Source organism: Bubalus kerabau, chromosome 4, assembly GCF_029407905.1.
Source record: "Bubalus kerabau isolate K-KA32 ecotype Philippines breed swamp buffalo chromosome 4, PCC_UOA_SB_1v2, whole genome shotgun sequence".
NCBI classification, from domain to species: domain Eukaryota; kingdom Metazoa; phylum Chordata; class Mammalia; order Artiodactyla; family Bovidae; genus Bubalus; species Bubalus kerabau.
The window spans coordinates 142,426,667-142,452,913 of NC_073627.1; the positions used below are offsets into that span (position 1 = coordinate 142,426,667).

A 26,247-nucleotide genomic window follows, 5' to 3' on the forward strand; every position below is an offset into this window, starting at 1 on the left:
TAACCTCCAGCAGTTAAAGCAATGCCTAAAAGTATGCATTAGACTGTGAATGAATGACTCTTATTTTGTGTTCTTGGGGAAGTCTGGAGCAGTGAATTACTTTACAAATGCAGATGCTTAACACTTAAGTACTGTGTTCTCTTCAGTAGAGCAACAGCAAAACACACAAATGAAAAAATTCCACACACTCAAAACATTTTGTACTTAAAAAATGATCAGTACCCCCAAACCTACCCCCTCTCACACTGAGTCCCTCTGTATCTACTTTAGTATTGTCATCTGCCCTTTCAAGTCCTTTATCATTTCTAATAAATGGGTTTTTGTTTCTAAACTGATTTGTAAGAGCCTTTTATCGTTTGTTTTGCAGACATTTTTTCCCCTTTCTGCCTTTTGACTACTTCGTCTTTGTTTTAATCCTAAATCTGATCCACGCTAGTAAATAGGTGCGGTCTGACTTGACTCCAGAAAATCAGGCGAGGCTGGTTGGGTGGGAGGGTTAAAGGACACGGTAGCAGTAGAGAACAGTGACTCTCAAAAGGAAAACAACTATTGATTGCGCAAGACCGGGCATGCTTACCCTCCCAGGATCTTGGCTACCTACAGCTACTAGTACCCTGCTTCTGCCGGCGCCGGGCGCGTCTGTTTGACGTCACCGACGCTCCGCACAGTTGACTCAGGCCGCGCAAACTCCGTGGCCGTCTACCGCGCGCGCAGAAGCGAATTTTCTCGCGGCGCCGGAAGTCCAGAGCACATGACCGGGTGACAGCGCTCGCTGGGCTGCAGGGCTCGCTTTAGGTGTTGCGGCACGGGATGGCGGAGGCGCCTCCTGTCTCAGGTACTGTAGTGGCCCTCGCAGGACTGGGCCCCTTTCGGGGAACGGAAATTGAGTCAGTTACGAGTCCTAGGGCACCGGCCATTCGTATCGCGAGAGTGGCACGTACAGGGGTTGGGGATAGTGGCTCGGAAGGGCCAAGCCACGCGCGTCGTGCGTCCGCGGTCTTAACCATCCTTGGCTGGTGATGAAGCCCGGCAGCTGGGTTTCCAAGGAGAGTCGGTTTGTCCCTCTGAGTCGATGCGGGTGTCCCGCCTTCTCCAGGGCTCTTCCCGGCCTTCCTGGGGCAGTGATATCCCACAGGCGGGCGTCGGCCCGTGACGGTGGCTAGCTCTCGACGCGCGACGGGATTGCTCGCTGCGCTTGATATGTATTCGTGCGTCCTGGGGCAGCAGCGCGGGCGCGAGCCGAACACTCGTGGTTTCCAGTCTTAGCTTGCCATGAGCTCGCAATGTGAAGTCTCGTTTTCTTCATCTGTGATTTGGGAGTAAATAAGTCAATTACTCTGAAGGTTCCCGCCGCTACTGTACGTGTTACACAATTGTTAGCTTACTTCACCTCCCAGCGTTGTCTCTATGTGTAGAGACAGCCTCATATGGCTGTTAATGTAACACGATTTCCAGTTACTTCAGGGTACCTTGGATCTTTGTTTTCCCAACTCTTTGGACAGTGACGGAAAAGGAGCATTTTACATAGTGATCTCAGCGCACACAAATATAAAAACGAACCAAAAATTTCAGGAAGCAGTGGTTTTCCTTATCTCCAATACACTCTATACTACATATTTCGTTTGAAAAAATTCTTGTCACAACCCACTACATAATTTGATTTTATGATCCACTCTTTCTGAAAAACAGGGCAGCAATTTGCAGCATGAGGTTCGTGAACAGTCATTAATTTGAGTCTTAGTTCTGCTATCTACCAGCTGTTGGGGCACCAAGAAACCTATATATGTATTTGTGTACTTGGTGGCAGGTAAAATATATTTGTTACTATGGATCTTGGTCAAAAACGTTGGCTAACACACTGCATACCCTAGTCCATTTTTTGTTTGTTTACCCTAGTCCTGATTTAGGTATTAATTCATCTTGGAGGGTGGGGACCACATTTAGCCTGGTGTTTCGTATTTCTCCCACTCACTCTTTTCCCAGATCCCCTAAATTGGATCCCTTGGTCTTCCTATCCTTAGGCTCACATCTGGCCCATTTTTGCACCATTCAGTGTTTGAAGCAGAAATGAATGAGTGGGGCTAGTTGTGAATCTTATTTTTGGCCTCTGGTGTTGCTCTCCAGGTTACAACCTCTGTCTCATCTATTGAGGCAAAGTCCTGTAATCCAAAGACCTCCCCACTTTGTCTCCTCTGCCTTAGTTCGCTTTGGCCTTAGTTCCTATTGCATGTTCTTATTTCAGCATTATCTCTAGCCCACACCTCCATCCTCACTCCAGTGTAATTCTCTTACCTGCTGTTTTCCTGAAACACCAAGGGGTATCTTTCTACCCATGGATAGACTCTCCAGTGCCAATTTTGTCTCTGGACTTTATATAATCTGCAGTTGGATTTCCCCTTACTCTGCTCCACCCACCTGTAGGTCACCCACCATGGTGTTATCTTGGATCTCTAGTACCACTTGCACTATAGCCAAGCCTTGGGGATAAGATATCCTATTTAGTAACTTCAGCTGCTCAAAATAGTGGAAAAAATAAAGGTGTCTCTGATTTTTGTGTCCAGTTTCCTGTGCCCCTTTCCCCTTCCTCAGATCCCTGAATGATCTGAGGGCTTTGTCCACCACTTTACATTTGGTGGAACACATACTTTATATGAATAGATGCTGCTCTGTCTAGATTCTCAAGTTGAGTCAACTCTTTGCTGGTTAACATGAAACACCCTTTGTATCCTTTAACCTGGCTATTCTGGACTACTTTATTGACCTTTTTTCTGGCCCTCTTAAAACCTTGCTTCTTAGAGCAGGAGAAAACTACACAATACCTACTTGGTCTAATTTACCCATTTCCCCCTTAAGTTAATTTACCCATTTCCCCTCTTATGTATCTGGAACACCTTCTCTGCCACCTTCTGAATTTGTCTAATCCTCTTGCCATTTTGTAAGGCTCTCCAACCCCATCCTCAGAATCCTGCCTGTGTGAAAGCTTTCAGGGCAAATCCTGGATTGAGTGAGAGGTTACCTTTATGATCTCGCTCAGTTCTTAAGTATATGTTTCTATGGTACCTGCTACCCAACTTCTGTCAATGGAGTGTAATTTAAGAGCATGGTCTCTAGGGTCACATGGCCTGAATCCTGAATCTGCTCTGGAATACCCCTGTGGCCTTGGGGAAGTTACTGTTTACCGAGTCTCAGTTTTCTCATCAGGGATGTAAGGATTAAATGAATTAACGTATGCAGAGTGCTTAGAATAGTGCCTGGTATGTGTTAAGTACCTAATAAATGTTAGGGCTTATTATTAAACCTGAAACTCGCAGGCTGTGCACTGCAGCCTTTTGCGGTCAGGTCTGTTTCAGATAGTCTGTAATCTTAACGGCAACAATAAAGCACTATTTTAACCACTTTATACTTGTTACTAACCTTGCTTTAATCTTCATAGCAACTCTTTGATGTAGGGATTCTTACTATTCCATTACTGGGATTAAATAACTTGCATAAAGACACAAGTGATGGACAGGGACTTAAATCCATCTCCCAGGCCCTGCTGATTCAGAGAATATTCTATACACTGCGCATAGTCTGACTTTGCTACTATCTGGTTTTGTATCCTTAGGCGAATTGTTTCATCTTTGGACTTCAGGGACAAAGTTGACTACAAAGAAGCATGTGGCTGGTGGAGGTGGGGGATGGATGAGTAGGTTGAAGGGGCATAGGCCTAATTTTTGAGACTCTGGGACTCTGACCATATTAACAGAGGTTATGTATGGAAAACCTAAAACACATTCCAGGGGGGATGAGGTGGGATGTATTCTTCCTGCTAAGTACATCTATGTGAAGTCTTCACTTAAATTCCACAATGACCCTTTGAAATAGTATTATCAGCTTTTGTCATGTATGTGGAAACTCAGGCTAAAAGCAATCAAATGATTTTCCTGAGCTAATACTATAAACTGGAGGGTCAGGCTTTAAACTGATTTGGGCTGACTCCAAAGCCTGTTAGCTTAATATTACACAATGCTACCTTAGAGTTTTGAAAGACCACATGGAACCTGCTGATTGATGTCTCATCCCTGAACTGTTCGCTGACCTTACATTTCTCAATAGAAATAAACACATTTATAACTAATGCCTGATAGCCCAGGTGAACGGTTTTACTTAGCAGTTCAGCAGTGGCTGTTGGTAAGGCTGCCAATCAGTCTTCCACAAGCAACTTGAACCCACCACCTTCACAGAAAACAGGCCTTATGCGGAGACTATTTTATACAAAGTCCTTAGGAAGATAACTCTTAGGTCTGGCGTACAGTCTTTGGGGCTTCATGAATGACCAATTAATTTCTTTACTTACGTGTCTATTTCTTATGTCTTAGGTGCTTTTAAGTTCAATACGGATGCTGCTGAGTTCATTCCTCAGGAGAGAAAAAATTCTGGTCTGTACTGTGGGAGTCAAAGGAGACTAGATTCTAATAGAATTGGTAGAAGAAATTACAGTTCACCACCTCCGTGTCACCTTTCCAGGCAAATCTCTTATGATGACATCTCTGCTGTTCATCAGCACAGTTTTCATCCTTCAGGAAGCAAACCTAAGAGTCAGCAGACTTCTTTCCAGTCCTCTGTTACTACCAAATCTCTCAAGAACCATGGCCTTCAGAATCAACCTTGGCAGAAATTGAGGAGTGAAAAGCAGCATATCAGAGTCAAGAGAGCACAGGGCCTCATTGACCAGACCTCAGATGCACCTGGCCTAGAAAACGTGGCCAAGTCAGAGAGTGGGACAAACCTCAGAGAGCACAGTCCTTCCGAGAGTGAGAAGGAAATTGTCGGTGCAGATCCAAGGGGAGCAAAACCCAAGAAAGCAACCCAATTTATATACAGCTATGGGAGAGGACCAAAAGTCAAGGGGAAACTCAAAAGTGAGTGGGGTCACAGAATGACTCCCAAACCTGAGGAGGCAGGACCTGAAAACACCAAACCAGCAGGGGTTATCCACCCTGACTCTTCAGATGCTTCCTCTAGAAAAGTGGTAGCGGATGGGGCCAGACGCGGCGAGCAGAGAAGACACCCACAGAAAAGGTCTCCCTGGGAAGTGGAGGGAGCAAGGCCACGGCCAGGCAGGAATCCACCAAAACAGGAGGGCCAACGGCATACAAACGCAGGGTCCAGAGACAACATGGCCTCCATTCCAAAGGATGATCTTAATGAAAGGCCAGCAAAATCCGCCTGTGACAGTGGGAACTTGGCAGTCGTCAGCAGGTCTTCTAGAAGGGCTGACCCAGAGAAATGTGCTATAAGGAGGCAGGATCCTCAGGTAGCATCTTTTCCCCGAGGCAAACAGAACCACATGCTAAAGAATGTGGAAACGCACACAGGTAAGCCTACCTAAATGGTTGGAAATATTTTCTTTCTTCCTTTTTTTTTTTTTAAATTTTAATTTCTGAATTGGTAATACACTCACACAATTTAGAAATCAGAAAATATAAAAAGGTACCAGTAGAAAGTCTTTCTGTTCTTGTTCATCATCTCCTTGGGTCCTGCCGCCACCTGCTCCTCTTCCCAGGAGATGTCCACTGACTTAGTTTTTATATATCATAAAAGTGAAAGTGTTAGTTACTCCATTGTGTCCAACTCTTTGTGACCCCATGGATTGTAGCCTGCCAGGCGCCGCTGTCCATGGGATCACCCAGGCAAGAATACTGGAGTGGATTACCATTTCTTTCTCCATTATATATTATAAGCAAATACAAATAAGGAAAGTTTTTCTTAACAAATAAGGACATTAGTAAGGGTTTTAAAAAGCACAGATACGGGTGATATAGATGTTTGGCTACAAGATTTTTTTGAATTGTCAAAAAACACAAGTAGGGATGGTAACATCTCTACTACTTCTAGTTCCAGCCTCTGCATCATCTCTTGTCTCCTTGGTTGCAACAGTTCCTGACTAATCTTGCCATCTCCAGTTTCTCTCTTTTAGTTCACTTCTTACATTAGCATCAGAAAGTGGTATTTCTGGGACTTCCCTGTTGGTCCAGTGGTTAAGACTTTGAGTTTCCACTGCAGGGGGCATGGGTTTGCTCCCTGGTTAGGGAACTAAGATCCTGGATGCCATGCTACACAGTACCCCCCCAAAAGTGATATTTCTAAAACACTTATGGACCTGTGTCACTCCCCTGCTTGATTCTGTTCACTTTTTCTCATCACCTACAGATTCTGCCTTACACAACAGCCTCATCTGCTGCTGCTTCAGCCCCCACCACATTTACTCCCTGGACTCTGGTACTGTCGTCTTTCCACATGGTCACATACGTGGTCCCTTCTGTCTACACTAGCTACTAACTACTCAACTCACTGGTGAATTCTTACTCATTGTTGCTGTATTTATTTATGGCTGTACTGGGTCTTTGTTGCTGCTCAGGCTTTTCTCTAGTTGTGGAGAGCTGGGGCTACCGTCTGGTCGCAGTGCTCGGGCTTCTCATTGCGGTGGCTTCTCTTGTTGCAGAGCACAAGCCCTAAGGTGTGCGGGCTTCACTAATCGCAGCTTCTGAGCTCTAGAGCACAGGCTCAACAGTTGCGGCACCTGGGCTTAGTTGCTCCAGGGCATGTGATATCTTCCCAGACCAGGGATTGAACCCACGTCTGCTGCATTGACAGGTGGATTCTTTACCACTGAGCCATCAGGGGCGCCCCATACTCATTTTCAAAAGCTATAGTTTAATCACATGTCCAGAAAACCTTTTCTCACCCCCACAGATAGCACTGATCTTTGCTCGCCCTGTAACATGTCTTCCCCGTCCACATACATGCTTCTCTTATAGCACTTAGCTTCACCACTGGAAACCATCATTTGTTCACGTGTCAGTGCCCTCCACCAGTTGACATGTTCCTTGAAGGCAAAGAATGTACCTTTCCTTTCATTTGTATATCTCTCTTGCTTAACACAGGTCTTAGAACACAGTAGTTGCTCAGCTCTGACTGTTAGAAAGTTCTTCTTTACATTAAACTGAAAACTTCTTTCTGGTAAATGCTTCCTATCCCCTCGTTCAGGTTCTGTCCTCTGGAGCTACACAGCAACTAGTCTGTCTCCTCTCCGCTTCCCTCCCACTCATGGCAAGTCAGCTCTTTGCAGTATTGAAGATACTTCTCATTTGCCCTGAGTATATATTTTATCCAGGATCAGTAGGTTCATTCCTCCAGCTCTTCCTCATGGACCATCCTGGTCTCCCTCCAGTTTAATGTAACATACAGCCTAACACACGAAGCTGCTACCTGCCCAGGCCTGTTTTTACACAAGCCTAGTGATCTAGTTCTTGTCTGCTTCACCAGGCACTCCTTGGGACTTCGAGTATGAACCAAGGCAGTATTATACCAGATTTGTTTTTGAATTCTCAAGGCTGGTTAATAGTTTCCTATTGCTTCATAACGAATTGCCACAAATGTAATGGCCCAAGGTAACACAACTTTACTGTGTCACAGTTTCCATGGGTCAGAAGTCTGGATACGGTTAGCTGAGTTTCTACTCAGGGTCTTAGAGGACTGCAATTTGGCTAGGGACAGTGTTACCTGAGGGATGGGGTCTTCTTTGATGCTCACTGGTTGTTGATAAGATTTAGTTCTTTTTTTTTTAATATATTTTTATTTATTTATTTGACTGCCTCATGTCTCAGTTGCAGCACATGGGATCTAGTTCCCTAAACAGGGATCAAACCCCAGACCCCTGCATTGGGAGTGTGGTATCTTAGCCCCTGGACCACAAGGGAAGTCCTGGTAGGATTTAGTTCTTCATGGGTGCAGGATTGAGGTCCCCATTTCTTTTTTTTTTTTGGCAGCACCACATGGCATGCAGGATCTTAGTTCCCTAACCTGGGATCAAACCTGTGCCCCCTTCAGTGGAAGTACAGAGCCTTAACGCTGGACTGCCAGGGAAGTCCCAAGGTCCCCATTTTCTTGCTGGCTGCTGGCTGGGGGTCACTCTGAGCTCTGAGGGTCGACCTGCAGTTCCTTACCACGTGGTTCTTTTCACAACATGGTGGTTTATTTCTTCAGGGCCTGCAGGAAGCCATCTGCTCCAGATTCTTTACATGATTTCTGTCTTTGATCACTAGACTCTTTAAAAAGCACTCAGTTGATTAGATCAGTTCCTCCCGTACTCAAGGGGAGATTATCCAGGGCATGCACACGAGGGCTGGGAGTCTTGGAGGCCATCTCAGTTCTGCCCAATGAATCTCTCGTGGCGTCACATACCGTCATTTTCTTGAGACCTCTTTATTCATTTTTATTGAGTAAATGCTTTGTGCTAAGCACTGTTCTAGGTACTAGGAATACAGCCCTAATGGCATTTACATTCCTGGCAGGGAAGACAGGCAGAAAGCACTTAAATATTCAGTCAGTCAGGTGATGATAAGAACTAAAATACAAGGCAGATTAAGAGGACAGAGTAACAGGGGTGCCAGTTTACATAGGTCGGTCTCTTTGATGAGGAGGCATTTGAACAGAGACCGGAAGGAAGTGCAGAAGTGCGCCACATGGCTTTCTGGAGAAGAACATTTCAAGCAGAGAGAGAAGCAAGTGTAGATTGGGGTGGGAGGGACAGCGTTGTGAGCAGTGAAGAGGTGGGTAGGAGAGGAGGTCAGAGAAACTGCAGAGGCAGGGTTGTGTGAGGCTCTTAGATTTAGTTCTGAGTCAGAAGATGAGAAGCAGCTAGGAGGCTGGGAGGCTTTGTGGGGAAGAGATGATCTAAAATGATCACCCAGCCTGCTGTATAGGGAGTAGGCTCTAAGAATGCAAACGGGCGAGTTACGAGGCTTTTGCAGCAATTCAGGTACTTGATGGAGACGTGAATTAAGGTAATAGTGGTAGAAGAGGTAAGAATTGCTTAGTTTCTGGGTGTGTTTGGAAGATGAAGTGGACAGGATTTACAGATAGATTGGTTGTTGGATGGAGAAAAACGAGAGGAGTCCAGGATGTTGTGTATGAGCAGCACAGAAGGCGAGATACCACTCACTGCGGTGGTAACGCTTGGGGAGAGAAAGCGGTGTTTGTTTTTAAAGTTTTTAGTTTGGAATAATTATAGACCTATAGAAAAATTGCAAAGGTAGTAGAGAGAATTCCCATATATTCTTCACCTAGCTTCCTCTAATGTTAGCATCTTTGTCGAAACTAAGAAATTAACACTAGTACCATGGTGTTAACTAAACTTCACACTTTGTGGGTTGTTTTTTTTTCTTTGCAAGGCTTGCAGGAGCTTAGTTCTCCGACCAGGGATTGGACCCAACCCTTGGGCAGTGAAGGCACAGAGTCCTAACCACTGGACTGCCAGGGATTCCCCCAGACTTTATTTGGATTCACCAGTTTTTCCTTTAATATCCTTTTTCTGCTCCAGGATCCAATCCAGGATACCACATTGCACTTAATCAGGATGTGTCCTTTGCCTCCTCCAATTTATGACAATTTCTTGTTGGAAAAGGTGTTTTTGTGTATCTTTTGTCTCCTTGTTCAGGAAAGATAAAGAATTTGGTTAAATTTGTTAGAATTAAATTGTCTACTGGACAATAGATCTGTTAGAGAGTTGGATATAAAATTCAGGGAAGAGATATGGACTAGAGACTTAAATTTGGGCATTGTCAGTACAGTTGGTATTTAATGGACTAGAGGAGGTCCCCTAAGGTGTGAGTGCAGTTAGAAAAAGAGTGAGGATGCAGCCTACTTCATCCTGGCTGTAAAATGAGCATCCAGTAAAGGAAGTTGTAAAAGAGTAAACTGAACTAGGAGTGAAACGTTCTAAACACCAAATAAACTCAAAGAGGAGGGAGTGATCAGTTGTGCCAAATGCTGTTGGTCAGCACAGAAGGAAGACTGCATACTGACCGTTGTATTTGGCAATCTGAAGGTTGTTGGTCTTGCTAAGAGCAGTTTTAGTGGAGTAGTAGAGATGAAAGCTTGATTGGGATGGAAAGAGAGGCTCACCCCAGATATGCCTCCACGGCTCTTTGAGAGCCGCCTTTGTTCACTCTCACTCTGCTGAGAGAGCCCAGCACTGCCTGGTCCTCCCAGCTGTCTGGATCCCTCATTGCGGTAACAAAATCCCCTGCGTCCTTAAATTGTTTCAGCTGTGCCCTCTCTTAAATGACCCGTGGCCTCCTCTCGGGTGACCCCTTTCTTTACAACTTTAGAGCCTGCTCTTTTCACTTATCCCACTCACCTTAGTTTCTGGAAGACGGGAAGAGCACACTCCTTCCCCAGGGTCATTTCTACACTATTTTTGTTCTACCTTTGTATCATTTGAAGCTAATGCTACAGAACCTTTTCTCTCCATCACCTTCCATGTCTCATCTTTGTCATCTATTAGCCTCCAAACCTCCCAACCCTCATTTATTAATGCATCCAGCCTCTATCTTTTCTCTGCCCTAGTGGTTTTCAAGGTATAGTCCAGATCAGCAGCCATCAGCAACACCTGGGAACTTGTTAGAAATGCACATTTTTAGACCTCAGACTTAGTAAACAGAAATTGTGGGTGTGGGGCCCAATAATCTCTTCTTTTGAGAAGCCTCCAGGTGATTCTCATACACTTTCGAGTTTGAGAACTACTGATTTACCATAAATCCTGCTGTTTGTTCTGGGTGACTTCAGTGGTCATGTGGGTTTTCTGATCTTGTCAGCTGAAGTGACCTGCACATCCGTTCCTCCTCCACATCCACTACCAGGGAAGTGACCCTGGGGATGCCCTGTCTCTGCAATCCCAAAGTCCTGTGTGCTGCCTTCTGACCGCAGCCTCGTGTGCTTTTGGCTCTCCCAGTCTCTTCCACCCACTACCAGTTCTGCCAGTTTCCTCTCCTTCTTCAGGCTGGACCTTACTGTATGCCATTTGAAGTGCTAACCCTTCTGCCAAGACATTTTGAGAAATCCCAACCCTGGATGGTTACTGCATCCAGCTTTTCTACCCTGTTTGGATGACAGAACATTATTCCAGGAAATCGTGTAACAGTACAGACTTGGTGTTCATTCACCCTCTGAGTGAAACCTTTATTTCAAACTCTTAATACTGCCCCCACCTGCCTCTCACTAATCTCTTTGCCTGGCTTATTTTTCTCCATAGCACTTGTCACTGTTTGATGATACTGCTTATTTTCAATATTTATTTGTTTATTGGCTACCTTCCACCACAAGATGGTAAACTTCATAAGGGGAGAAGATTCTTTTCTGTTTTGTTCACTGTATATCCTTAGTGTCTAGTATTGGGTTGGCCAAAAAGTTCATTTGGGTTTTTCATAAGATGTTACAGAAAAACCCAAACAAACTTTTTGGCCACCCCAATACATCGTTGGTTCTCAGTGAATATTTTTAAATAGTGGTCTCCAGCTTGGGCTTCCCCTGGTGGCTTGGTGGTAAAGAATTCATCTGCAGTGTGGCAGCCACAGGAGATGTGGGTTCCATCCCTGGGTCGGGAAGATCCCCTGTAGGAGGGCACAGCAACCCACTGCAGTACTCTTGCCTCGAGAATCCCATAGACAGAGGAGCCTTGTGGGCTACAGTCCATTTGGTTGCAAAGAGTCAGACACCCGTGAAGTGAAGGAGCACGCATGTACGCTCACTTACTCCATCCAGCTCACTTGGCTTTCATTGCCCACTTCCCCTTAAGTGCCCTTGGGCAGCTGTCCTTCCCGTTTTCATTTAAGACTACTACAAACCCTTCCCACACTTACTCAGACCTTCCTGACGTTCACTGATCTCCCAACCTCAGCGGACCTCCTTACCTCTTTTACTTCGCTGAGGAAGGGGAGGTCATCACTTAAGAAAGGGCATACTTTTCTCAACTTTTTGCAACTTCAGAGACATCTGTGCCTGTTCTTCCTTTTCTTTCATTCTGAGATCTCCTTATTTCCCTTCATCAACCTTTTTACATCTGCTCCACCAAGTTCTCCGCCTGAAGCTCTTCTGGGGAGATTCCCAGGGAATCTTCCCGACCCAGCAATCGAACCCACGTCTCCTACATTAGCACGCAGATTCTTTATCACTGAGCCACCTGGGAAGCCCACCTCTGTGCTGTACTGACTTAAAAACCTTTACCTGCAGCCCCTAAACTCTGCCACAAGCCTTAGACTGACACAGATAAATGTGATTTCTGACATATGCTTCAGACTCAGCAAGACCATCATAAACACATTGATCATGCTTACATTGTATCAGCTTTTTAAAAACAGCAGCTTTAAATAAGGTGGCTTACTAAAGTTGATAGGTAAGTAATTCTACCTTTCTTTCCACCATCCAGATGTCATCAGCTCTGACCTTTTAATCTGTTTCCTTAAAGAATTTTTCAGTGCTCAGTTTTACATAGTTGAAATCATATAACATAAGTTTTATCCTTTTTTGCTTATTATAATGTAGTATTTCCCACTCATTAAGAAATTTTGGTAAACTTTAAATTAATGTATATATGCCATAAATAGGTATGCATTAATATTTAAACAGTCTCCCCCCTTTTTTCTGATATATTTTAAATTAAATTCCAGATATCAAATTATTTCACCTTCGTGTATTTTAGGTTACATCTGTTTTAATAATATGGCCATTTTCTTACATAATCAAAGTGCCATTATTGTGCTTAACAAAGTTAGTGATAATTCCTTGAAATCATCTAATACCCAGTCTATGACTGAATTTCCCTGTTTGCCTCAAAAAATGCCTTTTTACAGTTGGATTTTTCAGGTTAGGATTGTTTTAGGTATTTTGTCTTTAATAATTTATTGGTGTATCTGAAAAGTTTGTAGTTACTTCTACAGAGAGGTCTCTGTTCTTCTGATTACTTCACTGGGCTGTCACTCTCTTTACTGACTTGCTGTCAAAGAATAAGTATAAAGTAGACACAGTCATGACTGAGGAATGGTGGAGAAGCCCTAGTGGGAGAGGGTTTAGGAGTGAAGAAGAGCCAGCGGTCCGGATAGGGCTGCACCCAGCCTGGACAAGAGTCTTACACCTGAAATGTGATAGTTCACTGGCACAGAGCTATTCTTGGTTAGTGCCTTGTTTTACATATGTTATACATTTTGATAAAACTGAAATGTTGATGAAAGAATTGTACTGTCTCCCTTTCTAGTGTCTTTCTAGAACCTTTTACTGTCATTTATTACTTTTATTCATACAGCAAGTATTATTGAGTGCCTTCTATGTATAGAGTTAGGAAATAAGGTAAAATAAGTAAAATATATGATATTAGACCTAAGTGATATGAAGGAAGCTGAGAGAGATATGGAATGCTTAGGGGAGTGGGCTCCAGTTTTTAAAGTGTGGCCAGAGACTGCCCTGTTGAGAAGATCATAGTTTGAGTAAACACCTGAAGGGGCTGAGGAACTGAGTTGTGCAAATGTCGGGGGAAAGTGTTCTCTAGGCAGAGGGAAGGACAAATTGTAAAAATCTCCCTGGAGGAATCTACCTGCCAGTTTTGGGCTAGGAAGGAGGCTGGTGTTGTCTCAGAGTAGTGGCCTGAGGAAAGAGGAGTCACAGGTGAGGACTGGAAGATGGTGAAGGGCATTGTAAAGATTTTGGCTTCCAGAGGCACGTGATGGAGGAACCTTTGACAAGTTCTGAACAGAAGAGTGTATCTTCTAATTTTTCATTTGATGGGCTCCCTCTGGTGGCTGTGGTGAGAATAGCCTGAAGTGGGCAAGGGCAGAAGTAGGAAGACTAGTTGGGAGGCCATTGTGATAATCCAGGTGAGTGGATAGTGGCTTAGACCAGAGTGTTAGCAGCAGAGGTTGGATTCTGGATCCGTTTTGAAGGTAGAACCAGCAGGATTTGTGAACATACTGAACATGGAATGAAAGAGACATGGGAAAGGCTGGAATATGTAGGATATTCAAAGTCGACAACCGTCACCACGTAACTCAATGTTTGTGCATCCTAGTGGTCAGATTTCACTGTGACTGGACTCAGAAGCATCACAGTAGTGATTTCTTAACAAGCAATAAATTTAATGAATAAGAGAAGCAGTAAAATAAAAAGCCAGTCTTCAGGGTAAAAACTGTAGTGTTCTCAGGTATGCTCCATACTTAACCTTTCTGTGTGCTTTAATTCTAACTCAGAGCTGTTCTGGGATGGTCAGTAGGCATTTTCTATAAAATTCACCCTAAGTGTAAGTCTCACTGACCATTCCTCTGCCCCCAATCAGCTTCATATATAAATGTCTCAAACTTAAATCTCGCTCTCTTATGGGCTTCTTCTTACCTCCAGAATCTTCCAAATGTAGCATGGTAACTGGTAGGAAATATAATTAACTTTGTTATTCAGAAATGTTAACCTATGCAAGGTAGGGTATCCCTACTTTTAAGAAAGAATCTGATTCCTTGGTTTTTATAATAGAATTCAGTTTTATAATGTATCCATCTGTGTCTAGAGCAGATCAATTTCCCTTTCATCAGTCACTCGCAATATCTTCATTCCGGCTTTCTCCAGAGGAAAAGCGCTATCTCAGAAACTTTACTAAAGCCTAAAACTTTGCAAGGAGAGAAGTTATGAAACAGACTGGATGACACTCATTTATCCTTTGAGTCGTTCATTGAGAAATATCCCTGAGCACCTGGCATGGGCCTGGGAGTACTACAGTCATCAGGGCCCTGGTCCTGCCTCCGGAGCTGACAGCATTGTGTTCTGTGTTTAGAAAGATTTCACTGAAATCGTGTTCGAGGCAAAAGTCTGGAAGTGGGAGGATTCTTATGACATCAGACCCTGGTCTCTCTCATAGATACTGAGCTTCTGGAACCAAAGACCGTGTCTCCTTCAGTCTAGTAACCCTACCGTGGGGCTTGTGATAGGCACCAAGCCTGTCTTTGTTGAGTGAACAAACCAAAGACTTCCAGGGTATCTACTAGAACCGTCTCACAACCATGGGTTGTTGAAACCTGTCTAGGCTTAGTTTTCTTGCACCCAACCACTGCAGCTTCATGAGCCCCTCCCTAACGTAAATTCATGGATATGGTAAATTCAAAGAGGGCAAGGCATTGTGCCATGCGTCTCTCCTATGAACTCTCTAGCCGTGTGTTAGGAGGACATACTGGTGGGATCCTGGGCAGTTTCTGGGGAATGTTTCCTCAGATGTGTGAATCCCTTCCTGAGTCCCAGACCTGTTTCCTGAGTCCTCCAGCTCAGCATACCCCTGCCCCTTCCCAGCCTGACACTCTGAACAACCACCTTGCTCAGAGCCAGACCTCCCTTAAAGTCTGTATGTTTGCATTCTTCTCTCAGATGCCTTTCTGATCCTTGGTTGACTAAGGAATGTTTTTCTGTGTTTGAGTTTATCTGTTTTGTTTTTTAAACAGGCTCTCTGATTGAACAGCTCACCACAGAAAAATACGAGTGCATGGTGTGCTGTGAATTGGTTCGTGTCACAGCCCCAGTGTGGAGTTGTCAAAGCTGTTACCATGTGTTTCATTTGAACTGCATAAAGAAATGGGCCAGGTCTCCAGCATCTCAAGCAGGTCAGTCATTTCTGTCTTCTGAGTAGTTTTTCTCATCCATTTGGTATGTTCAGGTTTAATTCTCCTTGAGTATTTTATCTGCAGGGAGAGTATGTTGTCTTGATCACATATTTTGGATGACCATTATTAAGCTATAAATCTTAAACCAGCTAAACATAACACGTTAAAATATACTTAAGGTACAACATAATCAGTGACTTTTACTGAAAAGGGTGGTTTTATCCAAATAGCAACTATAGAGAACAGCTTTTTAAAAATTGAGGTATAGTTTATGTACAATGTTACTTTCAGGTGTACGGCATAGCTATTCAGAATTTTTAAAGGTTATATTCTGTTTATAGTTCTATGAAATATTAGTATATTTCTTGTGTTGTACTGTAGATTCTTGTTTTGTACTATAGATCCTTGTAGCTTATTCATTAGAAACGATTTCTTGTATTGTTTGCTTTAGAAAATTTATAGAAAGCAGTATTTAATTTACTCTTAGGATTTTGAATTTGCTATAGCTTAGCAGATCTTCTCCATAGTATTTTGTGGGCTTTTCCCGAAATTATAGTAATATTTAGGGATAATGCAAATATTATTAATTATATATGCTTTCTGAACTTTGGCTCTCCTAATTTAAAATATTTGGGTTTTCTTGCATGTACTCAAGTGTTTTGGGGCTTCCCTGGTAGCTCAGCTGGTAAAGAATCATCTGCAATGCAGGAGATCCCAGTTTGATTCCTGGGTCAGGAAGATCCCCTGGAGAAGGGATAGGCTACCCACTCTAGTATTCTTGGCAGGATAATGCAAGTATTATTAATAATATATGCTTTCTGAACTTGGGCACTTCTAATTGAAAACATTTGGGTTTTCCTGCATGTACTCAAGTATTTTATCCTACCTTTTTTTTCAAACCAAGGTTCAGATGATTACTTTGATATTAAAAGTAATAGAACATTCTCCCACAAAATAAAAAGTTAATTTTATGAAATGGTGGAAATGTTAACTAAGACTATGGTGATAATCATACTATAATATATAAATGTGTCACATCAACATGCTGTGCACCTTAAACTCACACAATGTTATGTGCTGATTTGATCTCAATTTTAAAAAGTAGGATGAAATGCATACCTACTTTATTCACAGTATCTGAAGTCCTTATAAATATAAGCCTAAATCCAGTATTTAAGCAAAGCATTCAGTATTGTGAATTTGTTTCTTTTAAGTCTGATCCTTAACATGGAAACTACTGCCACTGCTTAGGTATTAATGGCTTCCTATAGATTTAAAATGTTTTAAATTACATGTGCTTTTGTAAGGAAAGTATTTTGATTTCCTCTCATTTTTCTTGACAGATGGCCAGAGTGGTTGGAGGTGCCCCGCATGTCAGAATGTTTCTGCACATGTTCCTAATACCTATACTTGTTTCTGTGGTGAGTTTGTTTTTACATACACTGGTGTGTGTTGCTGTCACTCTGTGCATCGTGCCTTATTTCCCAGCACAGGAGAGGCAGTGTGCTGGGCGTGCTTTAGAAGTTACTAACGAGACTTCAGAGCCACAGCGTCTAAGACATGATCACATGCATGTGGTGTGTACACAGCTAGAGTCACAGGCCTTTGTATTCTTGGCAGACTGTTCTGGAGATAGGCCTTCTCATCATGCCCACCAGATCACCTTGGTCTTCTCTTTAGAGCAGAGCCAATCAGATGGCAGAAGTGGGCACAGGCTACTTCTCACCTCTAACTGTAACTCAATTTGAAATTCCAGATTTGGATAACATGAGTAAAGAGTAGTGTGAAGTGTACTTTATTTAATCCAAGAAATCAGTCATTGGCCTTTATAATAAAGAGAGATCTTCTGCAAACCAGCATTAAAACTGTATCCTTGTGCTCTTCCTCTTTATGGAATACTTCTTCCTGTTTTGGAATAGCTTGGTTCTTCCATGTGTTAGGAAAAATGCTTTTTGTGATCCAGATGCTTGTATCTGTTGCTAACATATTTCCTACATGTCTTTTCTCTCTCTCTCTTTCCTGCCTGTCTTTTAATGGCTAGACTTTACCACCTGATGGATAGGGAAGCCTGGTGTGCTGCAGTCCATGGGGTCGCAAAGAGTCAGACACAACTGAGCAACTGAACTGAACTTACCATCTGGCTGTTGATTTCTCAGATTATATTTCTTAACCATTTTTCTACCTCCTTAAACTACTTCATTTTTACTTCTGTCCTCATTACCTCTATGAAACTGTATTCAGAAGTCATCGATGACTCCCTTCCTAACCAAATTCAGGGCTGATTTTATAAATTCTTAAATTTTTTGGCCACTCAGCAGCCCTTATTACTTTTGACCATTCGCTTCTTGAAATGACTAGCTCTGTTTCTTTTCTGCTTGCTCTCCTTTTTCTAATTAATTTCCTCACATTTCTCCTTTCTTGTTATTTAACTGCCAGCTTCCACCAAGAGTTGGTCACTGACCATCAACAGTTTTTAACTTCTAGACTCAACCTCTTTGTGAACTCAACTATCTTCTTTTCTTTAAATCCTCATCCACTGTTTCATTCAAGATCTTACCCCAACCGTCCTCTTCCAAAGAAAACTTCCCTGTCTTATCTCCATTCCCACTTTGGCCACTCTTATCCAAACTCTGCTGGTCTCATATGTTTCATTGCAAAAGTCTGAGGCTTAGTAGATACTGAATTAGTATTAGTTGAAGGAATGAATATTCTTGAATGTACTACTGAAAAGGCAGCAAGATATCAATTGTAAATTGGACAATAAGACCAATACCAAGGCTTAATTATTTTAAAGGATTTTTAAACATGAAGCACCATAATGAAATTTAAAATCTTGTTAAAGCTTTCACTGACAAACTGTATATGAGAACCTAAGAAGGTAAAAGAATCTGGGGTCAAAGGTCAAGATGATTGAGTGAGGTAGAGTGATGTGGCAATGCAAATAATGGCCTTGTTGTACCTGAGGACTTTGCCCTACTCTGCTCTTCAGGGAGACCATTGTTTTAATGTACTTTATTGAGAACTTATTAATGTACCAGGCACCATGAAGAAACAGAGGAATGAGACTATTAATTGACTTCCCAGAGGTTAGAGGCTAAGATTTAAGACACAATTAACTTGCTGTTCTACTTGAAGTACAGAGCCTGTGACTTCTGGCTGGATGATAAAAGGGGCCTTCATGAAGGAGGTGAAATTGAAATGGGCTTGGAAACTAGGTTTAAAACCAATAAGGCTTAGAGTCTGTTGTGAGGAGTCATCCAGTTATGGAGCCCAGGGTCTATGAAGGTGGAGGAGTAAGAGATGACTGGAAAGGTAGGGGTGACTTCTTCATGCCAGGCCTAGACGTTGGGACTTCATTTGTCAGGCTGTGGGAAGCCACTGAGGACATCAAAGTGATTCTTTATGAAGATCAGTCTGGCAGCAGTGAGTAAAGTATTTTGGGACCTAAAGAGTTTGGGGACTTATAGTAACTCAGGTGAAGAATAGTGAAAGTCTGGAATGGGCTTTAGAGTAGGACAGAAAGGCAAGAGTGTAAAATTTCAAAGGTAAACAGGAATTAACAACAGTGGGAAAGGAAGGAACCCAAACATGGCTCCAGAGTTTCACACTTTTGGAAATGGTGATACCAAGAACAGAAATGGGCAGGTCAGGAGAACCAGGTTTGATGGAAACAAGTGAATTCAGTTTAGAAATGTTGAGTTGGAGGAGTAAGACAAGCAGTGAAAGATGTTCTACAGGAAGTGAGGAATATTTGAAGAAAGATTAGGATTTAGGGATGATAGTCGCAGTTGAAAGCAATAGATGAGACGCTAGTAGGTGAAAGGGTAATGAGGGAAAAGAAGTTGATAATGCAGAACCCTGGCAGGTGAAGGGGAAAGAACCACCTTTTAGAGTCAGGGAAGGAGGTGGGGCCATTGAAAGACGGTAGGAGAAAACCTGGGCACCATGTTGAAGCAAGAGAGCACAGAGTCAGGGAGGTTTTTCTGATAGTGTGGAGACGAGGTTCTGGCCAGTAGAGGAAGAGCAGGAGCTGAGGTGAAGGGAGACAAGGTGTGAGGTACACTATGTAGGAAAATTGACAAGATTTGGTGATTAAACAGAATATAGGAGAAAAAGGAGGATGAATCTAGTTTTTGAGTTTGTGAGACTCTTGACAGTGATGGTATCACTAACAGAAATAGGGAACCCTGAAGAAGCTGGGGCCTAAGAAGAAAGATGCTATCTTAGTAGATACGTAGGCAATTTGAAGTGGCTGAAACCTCAAGCACAGATGTTCAGCAGACAGTTAGACATGTGGGACTGAAACTGAGGGTTCAGGGCAATGTAGAAAATAAAGATTTAGGACTCATTGGCCTTTAGGTGTATGGAACCTCACAGAAATGAACAAGATTTCTGAGAGAGACAGGCAAGAGAGAAAAGCAGAGGCCAAGGATCAGGAATTGGCTTCATTTAGGGTGTAAATGGCCCGAGTGAGAATGAGTTCCTCAGGCTCGAGGGGCAGTCCCATGCTCTCAGTTTTACTCTTCCTGCCCATGCACTGAGTTCATGAAGGAGGCTTACTAAAGCTTTTTTGAGTGACTTGATTATAAAACTGTAACCCTTTTATGCCTATGTTACAACTGTAGAATAGGCAAGTTCCTGCTGTGCAGGGGAGCCTCTGTTCTTTCTGTCACTGCTGCCTCCCCGCCAGTGCTGTCTTCGCTTATTTCCTCTCTCTGGTTCTTAGATATTCCCCTGTCAATTCAAAGACCCATTTATAGAAGGACTTATTTTAAAGGATTATTTTAAAAATCATAGATTAAATTAGTGAAAGGGACATTTTCGTAAGTAAAAATGACTAGTTTGTCTTTTCCAGGTAATCCCAACTTGATCATACTCGGTAAAGCTTTTGACAAGTAGCATTACATTCAACTTTTTATTTGAGGATAATGTGTTTATTGAACTAATGAAAACCTCACTTATGTTTCATACTGTCTGGTTATATTGTATGATTTTCACTGAAGTCTACAGGAGAATAGTTGAAATTATTTAATTAATAAATTAATAACATCTCTGATCTGATATGTTTTAGGCAAGGTAAAGAATCCTGAATGGAGCAGAAATGAAATTCCACATAGCTGTGGTGAGGTCTGTAGAAAGAAACAGCCTGGCCAGGACTGCCCACATTCCTGTAATCTGTAAGTTGGAACTCTAGACTCCGGGGGATTCCTGGTGAACACGCTTTGCTTGTGGCTGTCAGTGCGCATATTGGTTAGTGTGTAACAGGCCTGGCAGAAGGATAGCGTGGTATCATTCACTGAGCACTTGCTGTGTGCCAGGTACTCTACAAAAGTTGACTCGCTGAATCCCAACCACAGCCCAGTGATGTATAGGTATTTATCATCTCCATTTTACAGATGAGGAAAGAAATGAACCATAATAAACAGTTGATCAGTTACAAATAAATTTCTACAGACTGACTTCAGACATAGGTTTAATTCCTGTGTTCATCACTTAACAGTTATGTGATGTTGGACAAATTACTTCTCTGAGCCTCAGTGTCTGAACCTGCAAGGTAATAATGATATGATCAAAACTAGTTGCAGAGTTCTACGAATATTAAATTAACACACTTAAGAGACTTGGCCCAGAGCCTGGCACATGGTAAGTGGTCAAAAAATGATAACACTTGCTTTTATTACCCAAATCTAAGAGTAATACAGACACCAGAGTGTTATAGTTGCTTCTGCTGTTATCTGGTTTCTGTTGCAGGAGCAGGAGTCGGATCAGAGGTCTTGTGATCACCATGTGGGCGTGGTGCTGGGGACAGTCAGTGGGAGAGCTGTTCAGACTGGGCTAAACAGCATAGTCTGCCATCTGCTGGGCAGTCAGCCCCTCCTCTTCCTTTGACTGCTTTCATAGATCAGAATCCAGAAACTCATCTATTCCTCCCCTCAATTGGCATTTTGAGTAAATTCAGTAATAAGAAATTTACCCTTGCATGAGTTATCTTTCCGAAGCCTTCAATAGAAATGGGCCCCTGTTGTGACTATCAGAGGACACCAACTGTGATGCAGACCAGATGGTCAGTCACTCAAGGAGCATTTTAAAACACAAGCGCCCAGTCCCTGCCTCAGAGCAGTTAAATCAGAATCTCCTGGGGTTGGGTCTAAGCTTTGTAGTGTTTTTTTTTGTTTGTTTTTTAAAATTTTTATTTATTTTTAATTGAAGGATCATTGCTTTACAGTATTGTGTTGGTTTCTGCCATACATCACCATGACTCAGTCATAGGTGTACATATGTCCCCTCCCCCTTGAACCTCCCTTCCTCCTCCCAACCCGTCCGACCCCTCTAGATTGTCGCAGAGCACTGGTGTGAGCTCCCTGGGTCATACAGCAAATTCCTGCTGGCTGTCTGTTTCACTTGTGGTAGCATATATATTTCCATGTTACCCTCTCCATTTGTTCCACCCTCCCCTTCCTGCTCTGTCCACGAGTCTGGTCTCTGCATCTCCATTGCTGCCCTTTAAATAGGTTCGTCAGTACCATCTTTCTAGATTCCATATATACATTAATATGCAGTATTTGTTTCTCTCCCTCTAACTTACTTCACTCTGTGTAATAGGCTCTAGGGTCATCCATCTCACTGGAACTAACTCAAATGCATTCTAAGCATTGTAGTTGTAAAAGCTTTCCAAGTGATTCTGATACATAGCAGTGTTGTGAATCATTACTCTTTAAGTCCAGGGATTAAGTCCAGGTCTCAGGGATGTTTGAAATAACCTGGAATCATCCACACCTGGCCAACAGTTTGTCTCTCAGTCTAAAGTTATTTCACTGTCCAGCCATGAAAATAATTTCTTCTGAAAGTGTTGAGGCATGTCATATGGAATGTAGCTATCGAATAATGATACTCATCCTTAAAGAAACATGCTTAATCTTAGTCTTCTGTGGTTCAGTCTGTCACACGGGTCACCTTAGGAGATTGGGCACATGTTTCTAGATTGTTTTCAGTGTTTAAAACTGATTTAGTAATTATTATTACTGATTTAGGAGTTACATAAAAAAATCCACTCAGATACACCTGATGTTTATAGCAAATTCTGGTACCTATTTGATGAATTCAACTCATTTCTAATTGGCTTGTAACTCCCAAAGGATTGTGATTTGCCATCATGTAGATGCTACCTCCCCCCGCCTCCGCCGCCAAGTTCCCAAAATGTTTTAAATAGTGATATTTCTGTGTAATTACCAGGGGTGTCTGCTTTGAAGAGGGTAGTATTTGTTTAAATATATCCATTTTGTTATTTTTTTCCTTTGGTCTCTTTGTATCATAGCTTCTATAAAAAAAGTTCTGTTCAGAGGCCTGATTCTGACCTACAGCGTATCATTGAGCCCAGTCCTTTCCATGAGTTCCTCTCCCCTTTGTTACTCACCAGCATGCCTCCCCTCACCCCCGCCTTCTTTTCACTGTTGTTAGCCCATCACCTGTTAGCACTTCACTAGCAGATGAGAACATGTCTGTACTTCTCATGGACCTAGCAGATCTGAGGTCTGTTACACTGAACAGGGAAGCCTGGCATGCTGCAGTCCATGGGGCCACAAAGAGTTGGGCACGACTGAGTGACTGAACTGAATTGAACATTGATCGAGTTCTGATCTGCTGCTGCTGCTAAGTCGCTTCAGTCGTGTCCGACTCTGTGTGACCCCATAGACGGCAACCCACCAGGCTCCCCCGTCCCTGGGATTCTCCAGGTAAAAACAGTGGAGTGGGTTGCCATTTCCTTCTCCAATGCATGAAAGTGAAAAGTGAAAGTGAAGTCGCTCAGTCGTGCCCGACTCTTAGCAACCCCATGGACTGCAGCCTACCAGGCTCCTCCATCCATGGGATTTTCCAGGCAAGAGTACTGGAGTGGGTTGCCATTGCCTTCTCCTCTGATCTGCTAAAGGACTCTGTTGACCATCCTGAGTGGCAGCCTCTTTATCCCTGCGCACTGCACTAAGTGGGCCAAGACCATATTTAGAAATGCTTTCTTTGACTGGTCAGACCCAAATAAGACCAGTATTTTGACTTGGGCTTTTCTTTTCTGGTTAAATATTCTAAAATGGTACTGCTATCAATCCTTTCTATATAAAAACATTGTTAGTATCTTTGTTTAAATAGCTAATCAACTTTAGATAAATACTAAAACATGTCATAGTAAGTCTATTTGCTGCCATATTCACAGTCGGGGTCAGTTGGGGCAGCTTTGTTCAGGTTTGGATACATAAATATGTTTTATTCATCAAAACTTTTCTTTTTTAGTCTGTGCCATCCAGGACCTTGCCCACCCTGCCCTGCCTTCATGACTAAAACATGTGAATGTGGACGGACCAGGTAAAGTTAGACTTGTACTCCAAAAGAAGACTTCAGTTTCCACATTGATGGTTTATGTATGAATTTCTAAAATGAAAGATTAGTAGGTAGATGCAAATAGTATTTATTTACTGTCATTAATACATGGTAGGTGAAAATAGTACTTTTCTGTAAATAGTAAATCCTGTGCTGACTTAATCCTGTTTTGCAATCTTTTAAGTGATTAAAACGTTATAAAAAGTGAGATTATTGTTTTAGGTGAAATACTATGGGACTTTTTTCTTAACATCTCCAGTGGATGAAAGAACCAGGAGTTGAACCCCAGCCTGCTAAGGTTCAGGAGGCAAGGATCATTTATCTGTGCCTAGCGTAGTATCTGGTGTCTAGGAGGTTTTCGGTGAATATTGTTGAAAGAAAGAATAAGTGGCCCCCAGAGCCCGCCCTCTTCATTACAGTCCAAGTTATGCTTTATCCGTGCAGGGACCATTGGTAGCTGCACAGCTGTGGAGCGCCTCTGAGGTCCAGTGAAGACCATACAGTGATTCCTAAACCACAAGACAAGATGGAATAGTGCAGATTTTTCAATGATAAACATTTTTTAAGTGTTTACTGAACTTACAAGAGTAGCAGTGTAGCCTGAGAGTCACATGCAAGGCCTTCTGGTCAGAAAGCCCAGGTCAGATTTGGACTCTGCCACTAACTAGTTGTTGACCTGGGCAAGTTGCTTTCTCCTGCTGAGCCTCATTTTTCTTATCTTCTTATGGTAGAAATAATAATGTCTTCCTCAAGGGGTTGATATTAGCTGTGATGCTGAGCACTGGAAACTGATCATCTATGTATGTAACAGTGACTTTTTAAAACAAAATACACAGCTGAAGTGAGAGTAGTGGAATAGAGCAGAATTTTTTGTGGGAGAGTAGACTGCAAGCTCTAAACCATTACCCTGGAAAGAAACCTGAAGACAATTGTGTAAGAGCAGTGGCCTCATATCCTTCTCTGGCTAATAGGTCAGCGAAATCAGGATGTTTATTAGAACAAAGCCAGAATTATTTCCCTTCCTGAATCAAAGTCACATACAGTATGTTCTTAAGCACAATATTATAGCTGCCGAAAATGCCAGAGTGCAGGGTCCCAGGAGAATGCCATTGTGCTTTCATTCCAGGAATATTTGTTAGAACTACATCTTCCAACTTCTCCACCCAGATCTGTAAGATACTGTGGGAGCTCCAGGCTCTTTACCCTCCTGCGTGCTGCTTCAACTCAGGGGAGAAATCACAGTGTAACAAATACTTAGGCCCTCAGTTCCTCTCTGGCCAGAAAATAGGGGACAGAAAAGCAAAGGAGGAAAAAGAAGAGTGGAGAAAGGAAGAGTAATTGAGGGAGTGATTGGAGGAGGGAAACAGAGAAGTAGGAGACATGGGGCCCAGAGAGGTTTAGTAGGTTTTGAGAAAGGGTTAGTTTAGCTGTCAAACAGGACCTCAATGTCCAACATTAGGCTAATGCCATCTTTGTGTTTTCTCTTTCTATAGGCACACAGTTCGCTGCGGTCAGGCTGTCTCAGTTCACTGTTCTAACCCTTGTGACAATATTTTGAATTGTGGTCAGCACCACTGTGCTGAGCTGTGCCATGGGGGTCCATGCCAACCTTGTCGGGTCATATTGAACCAGGGTAAGTGGTGAGCACACCAGCCAGCCCTACTTAGGGACTTTTTTGGAACCTTATTTACAGTTGTATTGATGACATGGATTTTTCTCAAGCCTGTATTCACAAAGACTCTATTAGGTCTGTTATCTTGGGGAGAAAGAGCTGGAGATATATGAATGATTGGATGGTTTTCATTATTTTGGTCACGTAATACCAGTATAGGTCATTGTCCTATAGAATTTGGACAGTAGGTTTTTTTTTAATGCTGTTTAAAAGTAACTGCTTGGGAAATCTTTTTGCAGTGACTACTTGAAAAGGGCGCAGAAAAGGCCAAAGCAATCCTGAAAGAGAACAAATTTGAAAGACCTGATTTTAAGGCTTATAAAGTAATAGTAATCATGACATTGTGGTTATTGGTATAAAGGTATACTAGTAGATTCTAACAACAGAGTCCAGAAATAGACCTCGGTATATTACAGTCAGTTTATTTCAGCCAAGATATTAAGTTAATTCAGTGGGAAAAGGAGTCTTTTTACAAATAGTCCTAGAACAACTGGATGTTTATATGGGAAAAAAGTGACCCTCAACCCCTGTCTCACTCTTTACACAAACATTAATTCTATATGGATCTTGGACTTAAATGTAAAACCCAGGAACAGTTTCCAGCAGAAACTATAAAAGAATATTTTCATGACTTTGGGATCAGGCAAAGATTTCATAGAGCAACAAAAAATGTTAAATTGAACTTTATCACATTAAGAAATTTCTGTTCAACAAAAGACAACATTAAGAAAATGAATAGATAAATCACAG

The 26,247-nt window shown here is 42.5% G+C and overlaps 1 protein-coding gene across 7 annotated transcripts in view; it reads left to right on the forward strand.

The window, feature by feature from the left end:
• Positions 1-673: 673 nt before the first annotated feature.
• The window catches only part of NFX1 (nuclear transcription factor, X-box binding 1), a 65,388-nt gene continuing 39,814 nt past the window's right edge, over positions 674-26,247 (forward strand). For 4 of the 7 annotated variants that reach the window (XM_055578812.1, XM_055578813.1, XM_055578814.1 and 1 more), the window contains exons 1-8: positions 674-835; positions 4,362-5,360; positions 6,196-6,264; positions 15,297-15,455; positions 16,799-16,876; positions 20,527-20,632; positions 23,739-23,810; positions 25,319-25,458. In XM_055578812.1, the coding sequence (XP_055434787.1) occupies positions 811-835; positions 4,362-5,360; positions 6,196-6,264; positions 15,297-15,455; positions 16,799-16,876; positions 20,527-20,632; positions 23,739-23,810; positions 25,319-25,458 (1,648 nt within the window). In that variant the 5' untranslated portion in view covers positions 674-810. The remainder of the gene's footprint in view (positions 836-4,361; positions 5,361-6,195; positions 6,265-15,296; positions 15,456-16,798; positions 16,877-20,526; positions 20,633-23,738; positions 23,811-25,318; positions 25,459-26,247) is intronic. The other 3 variants (XM_055578816.1, XM_055578817.1, XM_055578818.1) reach the window with 1 other exon arrangement.